The sequence below is a fragment of the Alligator sinensis genome, unplaced genomic scaffold (genome assembly GCF_000455745.1).
Source record: "Alligator sinensis unplaced genomic scaffold, ASM45574v1 scaffold325_2, whole genome shotgun sequence".
Lineage (NCBI taxonomy): Eukaryota > Metazoa > Chordata > Crocodylia > Alligatoridae > Alligator > Alligator sinensis.
The window spans coordinates 48,198-68,192 of record NW_005843461.1 but is presented as its reverse complement, the minus strand read 5'-3'; the positions used below and the strand labels follow the sequence as shown (position 1 = coordinate 68,192).

The 19,995-nt window shown below is 41.9% G+C and overlaps 1 protein-coding gene across 1 annotated transcript in view; it reads right to left on the bottom strand.

The window, feature by feature from the left end:
* LOC102371196 (myopalladin-like) overlaps window positions 1-19,995 on the bottom strand; it is a 122,411-nt gene that overhangs the window by 61,118 nt on the left and 41,298 nt on the right. The window contains exon 4 of the mRNA XM_025195307.1: window positions 13,939-14,920. Coding sequence (XP_025051092.1) covers window positions 13,939-14,858 — 920 coding nt within the window. The 5' untranslated portion in view covers window positions 14,859-14,920. The remainder of the gene's footprint in view (window positions 1-13,938; window positions 14,921-19,995) is intronic.

The window sequence follows — 19,995 nt, the reverse complement described above, 5'->3', positions numbered from 1 at the left end:
CCGGAGCTGGGGAAGGGCACGGCAGGGAACGGAGGCCCCCTGCCTTGTGACTGCTCCCCATTTCCCCCTCAAAACCCCAGTAGGGGTAGGTGGGGAGGCATGTACAGCAAGGGAACCTCCCTTCCCCCCTCCTGGTGCGAGCCCCCCTTATGCACACACCCAATCACCTCCTGCCCATGGCAGGGGACCAGACTTGATGATCATATAGGTCCCTTGCGGTCCTTCTATTCTATGATTCTATGAAAACTGGAGCCTGGCCAGCCAGAGCCATGCTTTGCCTGCTGGTTAAGTTCCAAGCTGCAGGAGTGACGCAGCTGCAGATTCTCCGGCATCTAGGACCCCAGGTAAGCCTGCTAGGTGGCCCCCAGCCTCCTGTACCCCACCTGAGGTAACCTGCTGCATGCCAGAGGGTGCGTGGCACAGGCATTCCCTAGGGACAATTAGCAGCAGCACAAGGTGTCCTGCTGCTAGTTGTCCGTAGGGAACCAAATATCTACACTTATTTGGAGTTGGCCACCGAGTGCCAGCAGCTAAGCCTGCTCACCGAGTCAAGCCTGCTCACTATTCTGTTCCCTGTGAGTCTTGAGCAGATTTTACTTTTGCTTTTGCCTGGTAACTGGCAGAAACTGCTCTTCCTGTATTTCTTGCATATGATGCCCACTATCATTTCCAGCAGCTGGTTTTTGGAAAAAAAATATGTATTGTATGTAAGAAAGTATGGTATCTGTCTTCCAGACACAGCTCTGTCAAATCATAAAGTGCAGATCCAGGTTTGAACTCCTCCCAGGATGTATACAGATCACTGTTTTGGTTTAGGCTCATTTCTACTTACAAGGAGTAAATTACTTGGTAAAAAAATCTGCCTTAAGCTTTATCCCTATAAAGTGTCATAATAAGTTTGGAACAAAGTAAAGCAGAGCTGGAATTTACTGTAATATTGCTCTTTTCACTGTCACATAATGCTGCATTTATAACCACTTCATAATTTAAGAAGAAGGTGTAGGGATAATATTTATATGCCAAGGAAAAAGAAGTTTTCTATTTCTATATAAAATATTCCCATGAAGAAGTACAGTTCAGGCAGTTGGGCTCTGTGCCATAATCTGAACCCTCTTGCCTTTTAACCCTAGTTAGGAGGTTGCTTAGGTTTAATACTCCGGTTGAATAAGCATCTTGGAAATATTACATTTCAATCCAACGTGTGGCATACATCAGACAGGATGAGAATTCTGGATAATCTTCAGAAAAGCCTCCTGGCAAAAGAAGGGAAAGGCAGCTCATGGCACTGGAAGATAGAATCTAACAGAACTGTAACCCATAACTGAAAGCTGAGCCCCAAGGGAGTGTTGTAATTAGTGCAGTTTTAGAAACGTGTAGTAAAAAGCAGAAATTAAATACTAATTACATAACTGAGGAGAAATCAGCTGCCATTTGTGGCCCATTAATCTTAATGTGGTCTTTTTAAAGTGGAGAGGGTATTCCTTAATCTATTTTGCGCTGGTTTTAGTTTAGATCCATGCCTGTGGAGTCAGTTGACATGAGTTTACAGCTTGTGAACCATAAAGTTATTGGCTTGGTGGCATGAATCTGATTGCTTTGTGTTGCTTTCCCATTAGAAGGACATTCCTTTGTACTGGAGTGTTGGAGTTCTAAGGTTAAATGACTGTATGTATCACTTTTGTGCTTTCACATGTCTGCTTTGCTTATCTACTTTTAGAAGTTACCAGCAATGACTATAACTAGTACTATAAATTGATCTAATTAACAGGGATCTTCATTTTTCCTGATAAAAAGATTTGCAAATTCTCTAACCCCCTCCCCCTGCCACCCCCCCAAAATAAAAAAAATCTATGATTAAAATGAAAGGCCCCTCAACCCCCTGGCCCTGCTGTGGCCTGTCAATCCCTGTTAGGGAGGGGGCGGGGGGGGAGGTGCAGGAGGAATATGATGGTGGTGGGGGCAGTGACATGCCAGTGCCCTGCCTCTGCCCATTCTATTGCCCCTCACTGACAAGCCACACACCCCGACCCCTTGCTGGTGCTCCTCACTCCTGACCCACAGCCCCCTAGCACTGCCAGTGCCCTGCACACCCAACCCACAGTCACCCATCCTGTCCCCCATGCCCTTCATTCCTGATCTGCAGCCCCCTGCTCCCCTCCCAGCCCTGCCAGTGCCCCTTACTCCCAACCTGCAGTCCCCTGCCCTGCCCCCCCAGCCGTGCTGGTGCCCCTCACTCATGACCCACAGACCCCTGCCTCCCTCTGCCCTGCTGCCGAAGCAGCTCCCACATCTCTCACTCTCTTGCCAGAGTCCATGCAGGAAGCACGTGACACCTGACAACCAATCACCTTGCTCACTGCTCCCAGCCCCAAGCAGCCGGCCTGGGAAAGCAGAAAATCTGGACATTTGCTCTTATTTTTAGCCCCTCCAGATGCAGCACAGGGGTCCAAAAAAGAAGACGTTTCTAAGAAAACCCAGATGTATTAGACTTACTGCTTGTGACTGGGGGAAATAGTGTGTTATGAGCACACATGATGTAATTTAGTTTTTAGGTTGTGGGCAGGGACTTGAGCCAATCTTGTTTAAACCTTTTCAGGAAAAAACTATAGATAATTGAACCTGGTCTTTCTTGCTGCTGCCACCACCTAGCCAGAAGGATTTTACAATAACTCAAAAGAAGTCTATATTTTAAGGATTGGTTGGCTAGCCTGGTACTATTTCTCTCCTAACAGCTACAATGACATTGCATAGCTCTTTACTCGCTCTTTATTTGGCAAAATCCTGTTGGCTTTTTGTTTATATATGCTCACTATACTGTGTCAATAGCTAAGGTACTTGCTATTGATATATTTGTGTGTGTGTGTGAATATAAAAAACAAATGCTTGGTGCATTTCCACAAGAATATATTATATTTTCTGCTCATTTTCCTTGGTCAAGAAGCAGCGACTCCAGGGTTGCATCAGTTTGGTACACACACCATTAGTGTGGACAGAACCTATTCTAGTATATTCAAACCTATCATAAAACCCTTTTATTTGAGCTAAAGAAGAACTTGCATTTAGTTTTCTCTTTGTTATGGGCAAACCATGGGAGGATGACATCTTTATACCTATTAAATCGGTAAAGCTGTCTGTTGACTGTGGTTTGTAGTACAAATTATTTGATATTTTGAAATGAATTCATGGTTGCATACATACAAACATTGCAAAAATTAGGGAGGATACAATTTAGGGGTTTGGCACTTGGAAAACAGGACTTTTTTTCCTAAAGGAATAACTTTTTGGCAATGAATAAGTCTAGGAGCTCTTATCAGCCATAGAAGAAAAATACAATCCTGTGCACTAAAACCCTGACCACAAACATCTCATTGAAGTCAACAGAACTCTTTGGATTAGGCCCTACTAGGAAATTTCAGATGATTATCCTGTAATCCGCAAAGAGCAATAAAGGAGGTCATTAGCTTGATCTAAAGCATGGCTTATTTTTCAGTTCTTTCACTTGACAGTAATGGTCAAGTTTTCAGAAAGGAAGGCAAAAGCTCATTTGCAGTTGTATAACTAGAAACATCAGCAGTTACTTGTATGTGAAAGAGACCATTTTGATGTGTAGTTGCCCATTACTTTAGGTAAATGTGTCACAGCAATACAAATGCATTTTTATATATGTACTTCATGCAATTAAAAAAAAAGTAGTCTTATGGCAACAGGTGATCTTGCTTCAACAATAATGAAATATACTATTATAGAGAATAAAGAATTACCAGTACAAGTTTCCATACAGAAACCATACAAGTTTCAGCAGTATCTTGCCAAAAATAGTGCACATCTACATGTGCAATTAGCACAGCTGAATAAACTGTGCTGCAGTTCATGCCACAGTTCATTACTCCCAGGCACAGCGTCTTCATGTGCGCCTGGGACTGCAGCACATGGGGCTAGGGCGGTGCAGCCCCAGCTGACAGTGGGCCCTAAGGGTCAACCTGCCAGCTAGGAGCTGCTCTGCCCAGACTCCACATGCTGCAGAGGGGCTGGCAGGGACACGAGGGTGCTACAGTGTGGTGCTAACTGTAGCTCCCTCATGCCCCAGCCAGCCTGGGTCACCATCCACACGTGCATTTGAGTGCATGTAACTGCTTCTGTTGGGCTGTATTATCCAACAATGGAGTTAATTAGTTTACTGTGGCCTAATAGTACCACACATGTAGATGATGACACTTTACTGTGGAGCTAATTAGGCAACTTGCAGTAAAGTGCACATGTAGACACACCCATAATATACTTTAATTTTCCTTTTTTTAAACCCATGTTGTTTCTTTGTCCTCTTAGATGTTTCCTATCTCAACACACAGATAAAGTGAAATGTATTATACTAAATGTTCTGATACAAGCATCACTAAAATAAAATGGTTATTGATATTTCTAATGACTAACTTACTGAGTAAAATATAAGGATTTAATGATTATATAGGGTCATGTTGGAGACTATATTTCACTTGCTTCTGAGGCAAGGGCTTTTTCCATGCAAGGAAAATGAAAATACTGCGTAAGCTTTTTTTTCCTTTCAATTAACTTGCATGAATGCAGAATCCTGCCATTAAACCCATAAGAAGAGATGATGCATAATTGGGTTATTTCTATCTTTTCCTCTACACTCACTCTTCCTCTCACCCCTCCAAAATTAGCAACTTGAGTTGGTTAAACTGTTCAGTAAACTTCAACAGACACTTTAGACATGATCTCAGTTTTAACATATATCATTTACTTACTACTTTCATTTTACCTGAAGTTTGAGTTGAATTATTTAAAAATTATGAAAAAAGAAAACAAAAGCTCCTTTGTAATTCCTTTGCAATTTTTGTAAATGTAAAGAAATATTTATATCCAAATATTATTTTCTTCATTACCACTTTAAGGAATGTTTTAGTATGATTTTACAACCATCATATAAGATTTCAAATGTCATATACTTCTTACTAATTAACATTTTATTCTTACTGTTGAAATACTGTACGTGGTAGCAATGAAATGTCAGTTACAAAGGGAGTTCTGACATTGAGATACATGGCATGGTTAAAGTACCAATAGTCTCTGTCACTGACATTTTATTCCTGCCATGAATTGCAATAATAGCTCCATGGCACAAGTCGGATTCATATTAAGTACAACTAGCGTCAAATAATCTGTGTTGCTTTCATCCCTGGTATAACTTCAGTGATTTGAGTGGAGTTACTCCAAAGCTGAATTTGGCTCCTTGAGCTTAAGATAAAGCTGATAGATGTCTTTATTAAAATCTCAGGAAATTCTTACAGCTTGATGGAGGTTAAATGACCTTTAACTATAAATGAAATAATTACAGGTTTATTGTCTTTTTAGTTCTCTATGTGTATGTTAGAGAATGCTTTCATAGAAATCTCATGACATGCAGCCTGTTTTTAGAACTGCAAACCCTCATGACACTTGCAGGATGGTTGTATATGCCAGACCATGCAATGTGATTCACAAGTAAAATTAACTTAGCAGTGATGAGCCAAACAGTTTGGAAAAATATGGACACCTCTCAACCCGAGAGGATAAGGAAGGTCCATCTGCCACCACTAGGGTGGATTGTATGTCAGACATACCACATTACATGCTTCCTTCTGTATCAGAACTTCAAAAATTGCTAGAGGAGGTTCTCATAACCTTTAACTTCATGAAAGTACATGAGAGCCTCCCTCCACTAGTGCTTACTTCTTATCTGCACTGTAGCCAAAATAAATAGAAGTTACTGTTTCAGAGTTGTGGAGGGGATTTTAATTGCATTTTACATTAGAGGTGTGGACAGAAGTTACATTTTTTGTGTGATGGGCCCCTTGAAAGTGGTCTACAGCCTTGCCCTTACAGAAGGGCAAGGCTGTAGAGCACTTTAAAAGTGCCCAACTGCATGATAATCTGAACCCCTGTTACATGACTTCTGAGGAAGGTGCTCCAAAGCAGAGCACTTTCATTAATGTCTGTGAACACACACCAGGAGCAGGGCTGGGCTGATGCAACCCATCCCCACCCCTGGTACTATCTTCAGAATGGGAGGGGGAGAAGGGAGGGGAGGGAGTTCCGTCTGGGGTTTGCCCAGTTTGTGCCCCCCTGCTCCACTTCCAGTCCACCCACCCCACCCACCCTCCAGTGCAGGTTTGGCAAACCCCAGATGGAACTCCCTCCTCTCCCCCTCCCATTCTGAAGACAACGCTGGAGCTGGAGTGGGGAAGGGGGGTGGGCAGGCTAGGGGAGAGTGACTGCAGCATGACGTCAATCCAAACTGGAGCTCAATCCCCTCAACCCCCCAGACCCAGCAGCAAATGTCTGTTGGGCCAGGAGGAACACTGTAACTCACGATGCTTCCTGCAAAGTGCCACGAGTTACAGCAGAGAGCTGCATTTCTGTCAGTGCCCTCAAGTTTGTAGGTTGCAAAGTCTTTGAGCAGGGACTGGCACTTGTACATGTTTGTCTAGCACAAGGGACCCCCATCTGGATGGTCTCTAGAAACTATCTCAATGTACACATTAAAAAATCTAAGTGGTGTTCTTCAGCTATGACCTACATTTTTGGGTTAGCATCATACCAGGTCTTACGTTGTCATCCTTGTCTTTGTCCATTTTTATTCAAGTTAGTTAAAACTTGTTTTTGTAGATAAGCAGAACCAACTTCACCTTGTCAAATGCTTAATAAAATCTTCTGAGATATTTGGGCTTATTTTCACTACATCTGACTTGCAAACATCTTTATGGTAAAGTCTGGTTGCCTGAAAGGTTGGGATGGATTCAGATGGGAATCCAAATCAACAACTAGATCTCTAGAGCTCTACTTATCACTGTGTTGAATTAACTTCTAGCTCTTTTCTTGCTCCATCAGTGTTCTGTCCCTCAGTGAATACTCTACATCAACATTTACAATTGTTTTCTGCCCTGAATCAACCCGTGAAATTTACCCATTGTTTACATCAACTCTAAATTTGGTCCTTCGTACATCCCATTTAACCTAACTTTTGAATATCAGATCTTTCCAAATTCTGGTCAATCTCTTTTGTGGATCAACCAATTTCTAAACTTATCTTAGTAACCACCATGGAACCCATGAGGGTTCCATGATGGTTAAAGGGGATAGAGTATTTCTCCATTGGGTACTCTTATTTCTTCTTGCTGCTGCGCCATGTATAGAGGTTGATGACCCTGCTGCTGCAGCCTTGGATTTTTTAAATATGCCAGTAGAACTGCAGGGCTTAAGGGGGATCACAACATGTGCAAGTGAGCTTGCCAGCCCCACAGAAAGTCCACTATAGCAGCCAGGCTGGGACTAGAAGTAGGTTTTCCACCCAAAAAAATAGGAAATCACTTCAGTAGAGGGCTCGTGTTTTTAGATCCAGAGGTCTTTGGTTTTTTTCCTTGGTGCTGCTGACCTGCTCAAGAGCATGGTGTTACTTCTTAAAAATGACTTTCCTGTCCATACATGGCTCTTATTCATCTTTACACTTAGCACTTGGAAGAAAAACTGTGTAGGATTGGTTTGGCTCTTTTGGCAACCTGCTTCTGAAGTATAATTGGCATTCAAATATAGTAAATTACTCAATTTTACTTATCTCTCTGTATTAAATCCATTAAGTATGAAACTGTTCATCAAGAAGGAAAAAGTCCCATATTTCAAATGGATCATTAAACAATACAGAACACAAAGAGTTCATTTAAGCCATTGTTTGTACTGAGTGCTACAGCATCTGGTAATGCTGCTTCTGCAAAGAATTGGTCAACTGCTGAACAAGAAGGGCATAAAGAGACTTGATCATTTGCAGCTTGTAACTGGCTTCTTAAACCTTTTTCTAGAAAATTGTTATTGTAACAGTATAAAACACAAAGATTTAAATGGAAAGAAGAAGAAATTACACTACACAAAGAGGTATGGCTTTTTCCCACACTGCACTCTGTTTCCATATGTAATTGAAACATCTATTTGAGTTCAGGAGCAAGTTGCTCATGGAATTACTCGCATGTCCTTGTTCTGGTGAAGTGGGAAGAAAGAGAAGACATACAGAATGTGGTTTAATTAGGTTATAACAAGGGTGTCAAAGATCTGGCCTGCAGGCTAGATTTGGCCCATAGAGCCACATCATCCAGCCCCTGGAGGGACCAGTCCAGGACCCTCCCAACATGCTGGATTCAGTGCCAGCAACACTTGCTCTGGCAGGTCTAGGACGTAACCTGTACAGTCAGACCTGAATCAGCCAGAGTAAGAGCTGGATCCGGCATATGAGGGAGAGAGTCCACAGGCCCTGCTTCCAGTTCTGTTTTATTGGGAAGATGGCTCCTTGTGGAACAGAATGCACTACCTGCTGTGGATCCCTACCCGCTGCTACCTACCCACCCTACCTTGTCCCAAACACCATACCAACCAACCCGAATCTCTAACCTACTGTGGGGAAGGCAAATATACCCATCCTGCCTCAGACAAACCTGGGTGGGGTAGGGAATGTTCCTTCCTAGCTACAGAGCTGGCAACTAGTATAGTGAGTAAAATCCAGTTGTACTCTGGTCTCAATAGTGAAGGAACCAGAGCAGCTGTTCAGATGCAAAGTATGGGTTCTGAACAAGTAGGGCAGGAGTGAATACATCCTCAGTTTAACTGGGTGGGCTGTTCCCCATAAGTAGCTTCTGGCTGGGAGCATGGCTTTATGCCCCACCTTGGAACCTGAAGGGAAGAAACACTGCTGCCCACAGAAATTTTCAGGCATGGGAAAAATTCTTAAGTTAGGTCTTGCTCCCTACCAGACACGCATATACCTCTTTGCAAGTATTGAATTATGTTCTTGACTGCTTTTAGTTATGTTTCTGTATTTTACACAAGAATAACATAGGTCTACCATGGTTTTAATGTAGAAAATAAAATTAGTAAGTTTTATGTAAAAATCATTTATAACCCCCTTAAAAACACCTGCCACCTCTGGACAAAATTTGAGTTTTGGCTCACCTGATAAAGATGCTGTTTATTCACCCACACGTCTACATAGATTCAGTTATATATGAGATTCAGAAATACTGGAGCTAGCTTCTGGATAAGATATTCTATTCATGTGCCCTTGTGTGTTTCTGCCATCATTCAGCAGTCACAAGAAGTGGATAAAGATTATGGGTGCCTATACACATGCTCTGATGCATTGTAATTGTAACTCCCACAAAAAATATTTTTCTAAATCTGTACTTGTACATCCATAGGGTGTCTATACATGTGATCTGGTGTGGGTGGGTGTATTTTAATTAGAGTATCTCCCAGGGAGCTGATCTAATTAAAATGCTGAAGCATTACATGTATTCAGTGTTCTGTGTTTCAAAATGGTGGTGGTGGCACTTTAACCTAAAGCTAGTTTGATGAGTTTTAGTTAAAGCACCCCTGCCACCATCTTGAAACACCTTGGAACAAACTCGATTAATTGAGTCTGCTGGAGTGTTCTAATTAGAATGCTCCAGCATGCTGTGGGGTCGTGCATATTCAGCATCCCATATTTCAAGACAGTGGTGGGAGTGTTTTAACTAAAACTCATAGAATGAGCTTCAGTTAAAGCGCCCCCACAGGCATTTTGAAATGTGGAACACTGAACACATGTGATGCTGCAGCATTTTAATTAGAGAGGTTCTCTGGGAGCCACTCTAATTAAAATGACCCACCCACCCGGAGCACGTTTATATACACTCTATGGATGTACAAGTGCAGATTTAGAAGAATAATTTTTGTGGGAGCCACAGTTGGTCCTGGAAGCACAAAAGCTGAGCTAAATAAAAGGGTCTGGTGTTTGGCTTTGGAGGAAAAAACTAGAAACAAATTTAAGTGGCATCAACACTCCCTATTTTTTTAAATACAATTTTAAGGCCAAAAAAAGGGCTAAAGTTGTCTTTGTGCTAGCTGAATGCTATGTTACTGCACTAACATGTTTTAAGGGTTGCCACTAGATGGATAGTTTTCTTAAACATAATGAACACTTTGGCCAAAGTACCAACTACAGTTTGCTGTGTTTGATAGAGTAATTTCATTCATATATGTTAAGATAACTGAACTAATTTTCTGACATTGTTCTGGGCCTAAGCCATTGATGGTGCCATAGATGGTTTTGGAGGATCTTGTGGACAAATGTGGATCACAAGGGACTAGACTCAATACTCAGGTGCACAGTTGAAGTTCTGTGCATTTAACTCCAAAGCAGACATGAAAATATTTTTGAATTCCAGAAGTTTAACACATTTTAGCAAAAACATTTGTCTGAAAATTCATATGGGAATTATATTATCTTCTGTTCATCTTAAGAATATTTTAATAAGCTAATTATACCAGCATTTATATAACATAGCTTCTGCTATGATTAGCTAAGCCATCACCCAGTGAAAATAGTAGTGAATAGACAAAGTGAACCATCTGTGAAAAACCTCTGAAAGTTATTCATCTTCATTATTCAGGAAAAGTTGACAAATACATTGAAAAATAATCAGCTGGAGTAGCCCATAGTAGATGGCTTTCTGCCCTGTATTGATTGGTCCTTACAGTTAAAAGTAGTGGTGTGTATGACTGATCAAACTCCTAGGGAAACTTCCAATGCCCACCCTTAAGTCTCTTAGGCATCCCTAGGAAAGAGAAATTCAGTTAAGATCTCAGTTCAAGACTTCAGCCTATAACAGGATATTCAGATCGTTTTATCTCAAACTGTTGCAACTTCTACCAAGCATCTGAATAAAAAAAGTCAGACAAACTCCCACTTTGCTTTCTTGCTACCCCATGATAATTGGGTAGTAGTTTTTCCCTAGAATGATGCATCAATGATGAAAGCACTTTGCAATGATCTTTCTACAGTAACGAAATTCACTGGACTGGAAACACTGAACATGATAAAATTCTGAATCTAAATTTCTTGTTGAGAAATGTAAGTACTTGTCTAGACATAGTAATAACAAGGTTAATTGCAAAATATATATTATTAATAAAGCCCACGTGACAGTACCACTATGTGCTAAAAGTTATCACAAACTATGGCTTTGAAAGGTGCTCTCAGATAATTGGATGCATGTCCTAGGACAGAGGTGGACGATTATTTTGAGTGGAGGGCTGTTTACAGAGTTTTGGCAAGACATCAAGGGTCGCATGACAGGCAGCCAGGGGCAGATAAATATTAATTTTCTAAATTTTTTAGGGGCCTCGCAGGCTGGATAGAATGGACTGGTAGGCCACATCTGGCCTGTGGGCTGCATTTTGCCCACCCCTGTCCTAGGATCAGTCACCTTGACAGCATGAACTAACCTTTGCTACATAGCTTCATAAAACTTTGGATAGATGTCTAAAGAAGAGTCTCTAAAAGGGCATGGATTCATGTATTGTCTGTACAATTAATTTGCTGTAGTTCATGGCAAATGGTAGTGATGATGCTTTTTTAAAGCACATGCATCCAACTATTAGAGAGCACCTTTCAAAGCCATAGTTTGTGATAACTTTTAGCAGATACTGATACTATCACATGGGCTTTATTAATAATACTAGCAAATTGCAGTCATGAATGACGGGGGGCAGGGGTGGGGATGGAGCACTGCCACCCAGTGTCCTGTGGTGCTGCTGGTCTGCCTCTGGCCCCCCACCTCTGGCCCTGTGGCCTCCCCCACCCCCTGTCGCTCCAGGTTTGGCCCCATGCGCCCCCTCATCCCATGCCACTCCACTCTGTGCCACTGGCAGCTCCCAGGAATGGGGGGGGGGGGGGGGGGGTTGCATGTAGCAGCAGCCTCCAACACCTGGCAGCACGCAACATATTCCCCCTCCCTGCCTCCCCTGTGTAACAGCTAAAAATTGTGTCAAAGATGCTTGCTAAACACTGTAAAAATCAGGCCAAGTGTTTTTCTGTCATTTATTCAGATATTAAGCTATATGTTGTTATTAAAAGCCTAATTAAAGTCAAAGATGTAATAAAGCCTCGTATGTAGTAATGAGGCCTTATAAAAGTAGTGGTAAGCTTTGTAGTGTAATTAAAATTAACCTTATCAAAAAAATGCAAGGCTTGTACTGCTATTAGTCAGTCCTAAAAATAATTATAATAAAAAACTCTAAATAGCTATAAGTTATCAGCATAGCTCAGAAGTTATAAATTAGCTGGCACATCCAGAAATCATTTAAAAGGAAGATGCAGCTCTGTAAAAGAAACTACTAATTAGCTGCTGACCTGGATCAGTGGGACCGTGGATCTCAAGGAGCCCAAGGACTGAATACCAGGGTCCTTCCCAGTACCCCTCGGACAGCGCTGATCGGGGATGCCTAACTTTGCGAAGCTTTGCAGAAGAGGAACTTGTCATATATCAGGCATCAGAGGGGACTGCCAATAAGTTGCCAACACGAATTATTATTGTCTGTCCTTGTTTTGTTACTACACGTAGTCGTGTTTTTGTTAAGTCAATAAACTTTTCTTACCTTTCTACTCCCCACCACTCTCTCAATGCCGAACCCTCCACAGGTGGCTAAGACACCCTCCCCCCTCTCCTCCCTCCCTCTCTCCCTGCCACCTCCCCCTCTCTGCTGGCTGTTGTTGGGGCTGGGCAGCAGTGGCAGGGTGCAGCGGCAGTGGGGGTGCACTGCCACTGGAAACGCCCCTTGCCCTCCCCACTTCCCTTCTTCCCCTCTTTTTCACTGTGCCCCCCCTCCCTGCCAGCTGTTGGGAGGGGGCAGAGTGGTGGTTCCCTCACTCCGTCTGTCTGTAACCCTTGCAGCCAATCAGCGCACGCTCTCTAAGCGGCGCATGTGCAGTTGGCCCAGAGCATTATGGACGCGTAGACAGATAGACAAAGGCTTTTATTATATTATAAAGAGATAGCAACCACTGGGGAGTGAGACTGAGAGCACAGAAGACAAATTCTTTACCCCAGAAATCTCTGAATGCCTTTCATTTGATGAAGATGACACTTACTAGGGAAGCTATAAACCTAGTGTTGAATGAGAACTCTGAAGGCACAAGAAAGGCCCTTCAATATATTTTAGAAGGCAACTAAGATTTATCTAAGAAAACTGTAGGCAACTAACCTACGTTTTTAAAATACTAAAATTATTAATAAGAAAATAAAGTAAATAGCATTTCCTTAGAAGACAAATCAAATTCTCCTTGTATTTACACTGACACAACCTCATCAAAGTCTATATGGTTACACCAACATAACTGAAAGAAAAAAATGCCCTATGATCTATATTTTAACAGTTTTAGGTTTAGAAATACCAGTGAAGACTGAGAATTCCAGGATAAAAGTGACAATTTTAATAATCCGTTTCCCACCCAACCTATATTTAATTTCCAAAAATCTTTACAATCACTTCCTATTTAGTCATCAATATCTCCCCAGCTGCAGGTGGAAACAGTGACTAACTGAAACATTTATAGATGGAGAAACTAAGGTTAAGTGTGAGGAATCATTGCCAGAATCTGGATTGGTATTGAGGTGTTTCTGGCTCTGCGGGGATTTTTAATCTCTTATCGATATATGTATTTTGTAATTTTAAAAAGTCTCTTGCTTATGCAATCCTGTACATTTTCAATTTAAATGTTTTCTTACTTCTTACTCATCATCATTAACATAGATTATTTCTTTTATGGAAACTGAGCAAATCTTCATAGTGAACAAGCTGAAAATACCTTTCTCAGCGATTTAATTGCAGAAGACTTGCCTCTTTAACAACTGTGCTCTAAAATTTAAAGGAAAAATTGTCCTTAAATGTCTTAAATTAAAATGGCAATAACTTTCTGGATAGTTTAAAGAAGGCAGCTGGATTTATTTCTAGTCAATGGTAATAACCAAAAACCAAGAATTGCTTCTACAAATTACTATAAAATATATTTTAGCAGGGTAGAGCATATACCTACCATTATCATAATGCAAAACGGCAAGAGTCGAATATGTTTACCTGACTTCAGGTGCTGGAATTCCTACTACAATGCAGTCCAATTGCACTTTGGTTCCTTCAGGAACTTCCCTGCTCTTCAGTTTCTGAGTAAAGCGTGGTGGTTGTCCAATAGGCTCATCAGAATAGAAGGATGTAGGTGCTGACTCTGTGCTTGCCAATTGATTCATAGCTTCAGAGTTTGCCTCTTGTTGATCATCTGTTTGTTCAAGTGCATGCTCTGAGTTATTATCAGTGTCTTCAGGTGTTGGAATAGAAAGTCTCTCTCTGTTTTCTGATAGAGTTGGGAAACTAGAGCTACCTTTTTGAGCATCCTTGTTTTTAGAATCAAGTTTGCTCCTGTAGTTTTTGCATGTTCTAGGTCTTATTCTTTCTGAATTATGTGCTTTGAAAAGTGAGGAAAGCTCTTCAATAAAATCTGCTGCCTTATTTAGGAATTCTTTCTTTGATTCGGCTTCAGAAGGAAGCTGTTGTTTCTTTAGATCCTGAGAGCTCTTCTTGGAACCACTGACATGATCATGACAGAAGTTTGAGTGCAGAGCATTGTCTGAAGTTGGCAAAGCTGTAGACTGGGCCACTTGTTTATTTGAAACTTTTCTCACAGAGTTTTTCAGCTGATCAGAGGGATAATATGTCAGTTGTTCATCCTGCTTACTTTCAGGTGGATTCTGATCAATCGCTTGTCTTGCCAGATTTACACTTTCATCTAACTCTTCTTGGCTCAGAAAGGCAGAGAGGTCTGGAAGGTCATCTTGGGCAGTTACCTCATCTGAATTCCCAGAAGTATTGCCATAATGGAAAGTGTGTGGAGATGGTTCTGATCTACTTCTTTCACTGTTCCCTTGATGTTTAGTGTCAGCTAAATAACTCTCTCTCAGAAGTTGAGATATTGAAGTAGAAGATTCTAAACTGTCGTCTTGCATTTTGTCAACAGAAAGGACAAATAGGACCACGCCTCATCAACAGCACAGAGTTATATAGGCCTCTGAAAAGCAGAATACAGTGTTTTAAGTGCCCTTGCATGCTGAAAATTAGCTGCAAATATGGCCCCTTCTTTTTAAATAAAGTTGCTTCTGTGTCTATTCAGGTTCAGACATGCAACTTTACTAGGTAAAATATTTTTTATTACTTTTTACTCTTGGCAGTCTTGCAGAGTTAAAGCAGCTCTGGAATAATCTCTTGTATTCTATTTCAGGTAACATACCATAAACAGAATTGTTAACTCAGTTAAAATTGCAAAATGTTGGTTGTGTGAGAGCCAGAAAGACTTATGAAGAACTGGCAATCAGGGGAAAATTACAATACTTTTAAATTGACGAAATTTAATCTGCACATCACTGAGAGACAATAAATCTTTTGACCTCACAAAATCATCTTGAGGAGATAAAAATATGCAAAATAATTTTTCATTGAAAACTCCTAAAAGATGTTGCATTACAGGAAAATGCAGGTACAACATCTAGTACACTTTACTCAGATTCTCAGTGTGCAATTAATGTGCCAAATTATGAACATCTTACATTGTGGATAAGATGATGCATGATACTCATTTTGTAAATTAAATATGTAAAATAAAGAAAAATGGACCTCTATCGTATACTTCAACTTGATCGTCCTTTGTGTTACTAGCTACTTAAACCCCTTTCTTAGAGTCATGGGGCTCCTACAGATGTACTGGATGCCTGCTTCAATGCGTGCTAATTAGCACACGGAACAGACTCGATTAATCAAGTCTGCTGGAGTGTCTCCAGTAGCCTTTGCGTCACATGTATTTAGCATCCCCATGCTTCAAAATGGCAGCAGGGGTGCTTTAACTAAAACTTGTCAAACAACTTTAGCTAAAGTGCCCCTGACACCATTTTGAAGTGAGGGACACTGAATACACGTGATGTTGTGGGTACTTTAATTAGCGTGGCTGTTGGATCATATGTAAAGACACCCATGGGCACCATAATTAAATGCACTGTTACAGATGACAAGATGCTATTGGGAAGCCCAAATTTCAACACTGAGTAAATGAATGCAAATGGAAACCAGCTTATTATCATCCATTCTGGAAGGCCTGAAGCTCCCTTTGGTCCTGCCTATGGACTGTGCCAATCTAATTTGGTTCCTCTCCTACCTATTCTTCTCAGATAAACAGCTTGGGTTTCATATGTGCATCAAGGTTAAAGTCCTGAATTATCCAGAGTGGGTGAGGGGTGGCAGAAAATCATTTAAATGTTAATAATTTGAAAATATATATAGAGATAAATATTCTATATGTAAAATACTTCCTGTGTGAAGTTTTTTTATTGACAAAAAAGAAGCCAAAGAATGATATGACCAAACCTCTGAACTTAAAAAAATACAAAAACTGCTGATTAAGGGTTTTCACACTTTCTGTTCAGTTTGCAAAACTATTATAGTAATAGATCCAAAAGCTTTTATGGTGAAAGAAAATTTACATTTATGGGCCAGGAGACCTGTTTTCACTGGTCAGTCCTTTCAAAGATGTTCTCACCAGAACAAATAAGAAGAATGAATCCAGGCTATCCTCTAGGTCAGTGGTTCTCAACCTTTTTAGACTTGAAGCCCTGCTGCATAGGCTTGAGGCATTCTCTGGAAAATGCCAGCTCTTAGTTTTCACTATTGTTTGCCTATAGAAAAATAATGGAGCACTTTTTTCTGTTGCAAAGAACTCAGAAAGACCACAATTATGGATTTCTATTTGAAATCTCTGGTTCATCTTGTGAATTATGTTGGTGTCCTAACAGTACTAATATTGTGTGGCACCCTTGAATGGATCTCAAAGAACTCCAGAATGCTGTGGCACCCTGGTCAAGAATCACTGCTCTAGGCAGCTCGTAAAATGTGAACCTAAAACTCCTACTGCTGTTCCTTCTACAGCATGTCTGTTTCTTCCCTCAGACTATTCTTCTTGTCTCTTTTATCCCTTTTTGTTGTCTTCTTGAATAGGAATCAGCCATATTAACTAGGAGGGCCAACTACAGACAATCAAAAAGCCTGAGGCTGAATCGATTCAATCTTTGCAGGTTTCATTAAAATGCCTAGATTGAACTGATAAGGAAGTGAACTGATGTTCACTTTTCAAACTAGAACAGCAGCCAGACCCCTGCAATGGCCCATACCAGTATCTGGGCAGTGCTATCTGGGCAGTGCTAGAAGGGGGCGGGGGGGAGGTGCAGAAATGGCCTCTCCAACCCAGCTCTGGACCTCTGCTGGGCTGTACCTAGTGGTGGCAGGGTGGGGGGAAGCCCGAAGTGGGGGCTTTACTCCCCCTGCCCTGGGAGCTGGCTGCAGGGAATGGAAAAGTCCCCACTGACAGCTTGGGATGGGGCCAGCCCTGCTCTGCTGGAGCCAAGAGCACAGCCCAGGGCTGCACAGCATCCTGAGATGGTGGAGGACTGTGAGTTAACGTGAATTGGGAGGGGATCTGAGACAGAAGTTCCACACACTGGTTTGACCTAAATCAGTTAAGTTTGATACTACATCTATACAGGTTTATCTTAAATCAGTTTCAGCCATTTTGAAAGCAGTTTAAGTGCACTGAACTTCTGTTCTGTTACAGGTTTGAACCGGTTCCTGATCATGTACGCTGGTTTATATGTAACTTCTGTCCCTAACTGAGAAGTCGATTTTTGCATCACTTTGCCGTGACCAAATTAGGAAATTAAAAAGAATGCTCTGGCAGGCAATTTTTGGCATAGTTTGCCAGGTTCTAGGGTGAGTAAATAGGTTGCACAAGGTGCTACTATGTGCATTTTAGGTCTTCTGTCACCCAAACTGCTAATGTTCAAAACAGCAGTTGCTTTTTCCTAGTTGTTGCTTTTCTTTTTCCCTCCCTCATGTGCATTTCCTTTCCTTTGTTTGGAAAAATGAAATGGATTTTCAGAACAAAATCTAGCAATTATGTAAAAAATCAACTTTTTTCGCCCCAACAAGGATATTTAGTAGCATTTTTCTCTTAAAAAACACCCAGTCCTCTTCCAGCAAGATACTTAAGCATGTGCCAAATAGAAAGAAAATGAGTAGCCCTATTGACAAAAATGGAGCTACACTACATTCAAACTTAAGTATAAGTTTATTGAACTGATGTGCAGAGGAAACTGGAAAAATGTTCAAATAAGCAGTTATTTAATATTTTATCTTAAATGTCATTTTGTATCTGCAGTTTTATGACTCTGTTTTGGTAATGTCAAACAAACAAAATTATGAGGGACAAAAAATCTGAAACCCAGTTTACTGTTACAGGTGTGTCTGTAGGAAAAGTCACACATAGAATAACTTTAAAATGTTAATTTGGTGTGCATCCTATTCAGCTCCTAGCACTAAACCATGTCCATTCCTTTTTATGTTGGGACAGTCTATGATATTCATGGAACAAGGAAACATTGGCACTAAAATTGATTGACACATTGTTCCAGCAGATCTTTAGAACACAGAAGAACATTGATTTGTGGTGCACAGAAGATGGAGGTGCTTGATGAAGGTAACTGTTGTAAACTGCTTCATGACTGGATGGAGAACATAATACTACCTCATAAGAGTACAGCCAATACCTTTTTGATGCACAAGTCAATGCCAGGATACATATTACTACTTAACCAATAATAATCTCCTTGCCCTGAAAAGATTACCATCTAATAGATAAACAAGTGTCATAGAAGAAGAAGCTGTTGGACTGAGTAAATGGCAATGCCTAGGATCACGTTGACCTTAAACCTAGCATACATGGGTGATGGGACAACACCCTAGAGCTACTCTCTCTCATTTGCCTATATCAAACAGAGCCTATGTACATTTTCAGTTGCTCTTTTGCTAACCAGGAGCACATCTCTCTCAAAAGCAGGTGGGGCAGAGCTGTAGCCTTGTTCTTACTCGGCACCATGAAGCTGGCTGGGCATGAAAAAGAAATTGTGCAGCCTATTTTCAGTGGATGCTACAGGAAATACAGCCACTCCAAAAGTACCTCAAGTTGATCAACTCCAGAGGTTTTATAGGTGTAGCAGCATCAAAAATGGACTCACCTGAAGGAATAGGAAGGGCTGCCCTGCAGAGGGACAGAGTGTGAAGAGACAGAGTTTGTCCCAGCAGGGACACTGTTTGCCCTGCCAGTGAAGCTGCTTTGGAGGTAGCCCTCTTGGAAGTGGGAGGGGTGATGTAACCTCAGCAGGGTTTGAATGAGAGACCTTAGCAAAAGCCTGGGAAGAGCCCTGGCCTGGGATAGGCTGAGAGGCTTGTTTAAAAGAGGGAAGCAGTTTTTCCCGGGGAGGAGAACAAAGGGGAGAGAGAGGGGGTGAGACACAGGCTGGAGACCAGGGAAAGGATCTCCCCAGGGCCGCCCCTCTGAGAGCCCCTGTCAGAGCCCTGCAGAAGTAGCAGCAAGAGGCTGCACAAACAATGTGTTCTCTCTCCCTTCCTCTCCGAGCCCTGCCAGGGCAGGACAAGAGAGGAGCTGCCCGTGAGGAGACTCTGAGCCTGGGAAGACCCTCCTGCGGCTCGATTCAGTGACCGAATCTCTGAATCCGAATCAAATCAGAGGACCCTTTAATCTCTCTGAATTGATTCAAATCAGAATCCTCTGAATCAATTCAGAGAGATTTAGAAAAATTCAGTGATTCAGGCATAGACACAGCTTAAATGTTTTTTCTACATACCTCTAGGTAGCAGGCAGCTCATGAACGCTGAGATGGTGGGGTGGATTGAGTGTCCCACAGAAGCGCATAGGGTTCCCCAGAGTGCTCGGCAGAAGCACTTCCGATCCACTAATGGGTCCACCACAGAGCGCACTGGGCCTCCTCTCCCCCCGCACCCCTCCGGCTTGGCAACTGGTGCCTCCTGGGTCTGGGGGGTGCACCCGGTGTCCCCCTGTGGCTGATCGCTGAGCCAGGGGGATGTGGAGGGGCCCCAGTGTGCTCAGCAGAGAACCTGGAAGTGGACCAGAAATACTTCCGGTCCACTTCTGGGTTTACTGCCGAGCATGCAGGGGGCCCCCCTACACTCCTGTGGGACGCTTCATCTGCCCCAACATTGCAGCATTCACGAGCCAGACCCAGT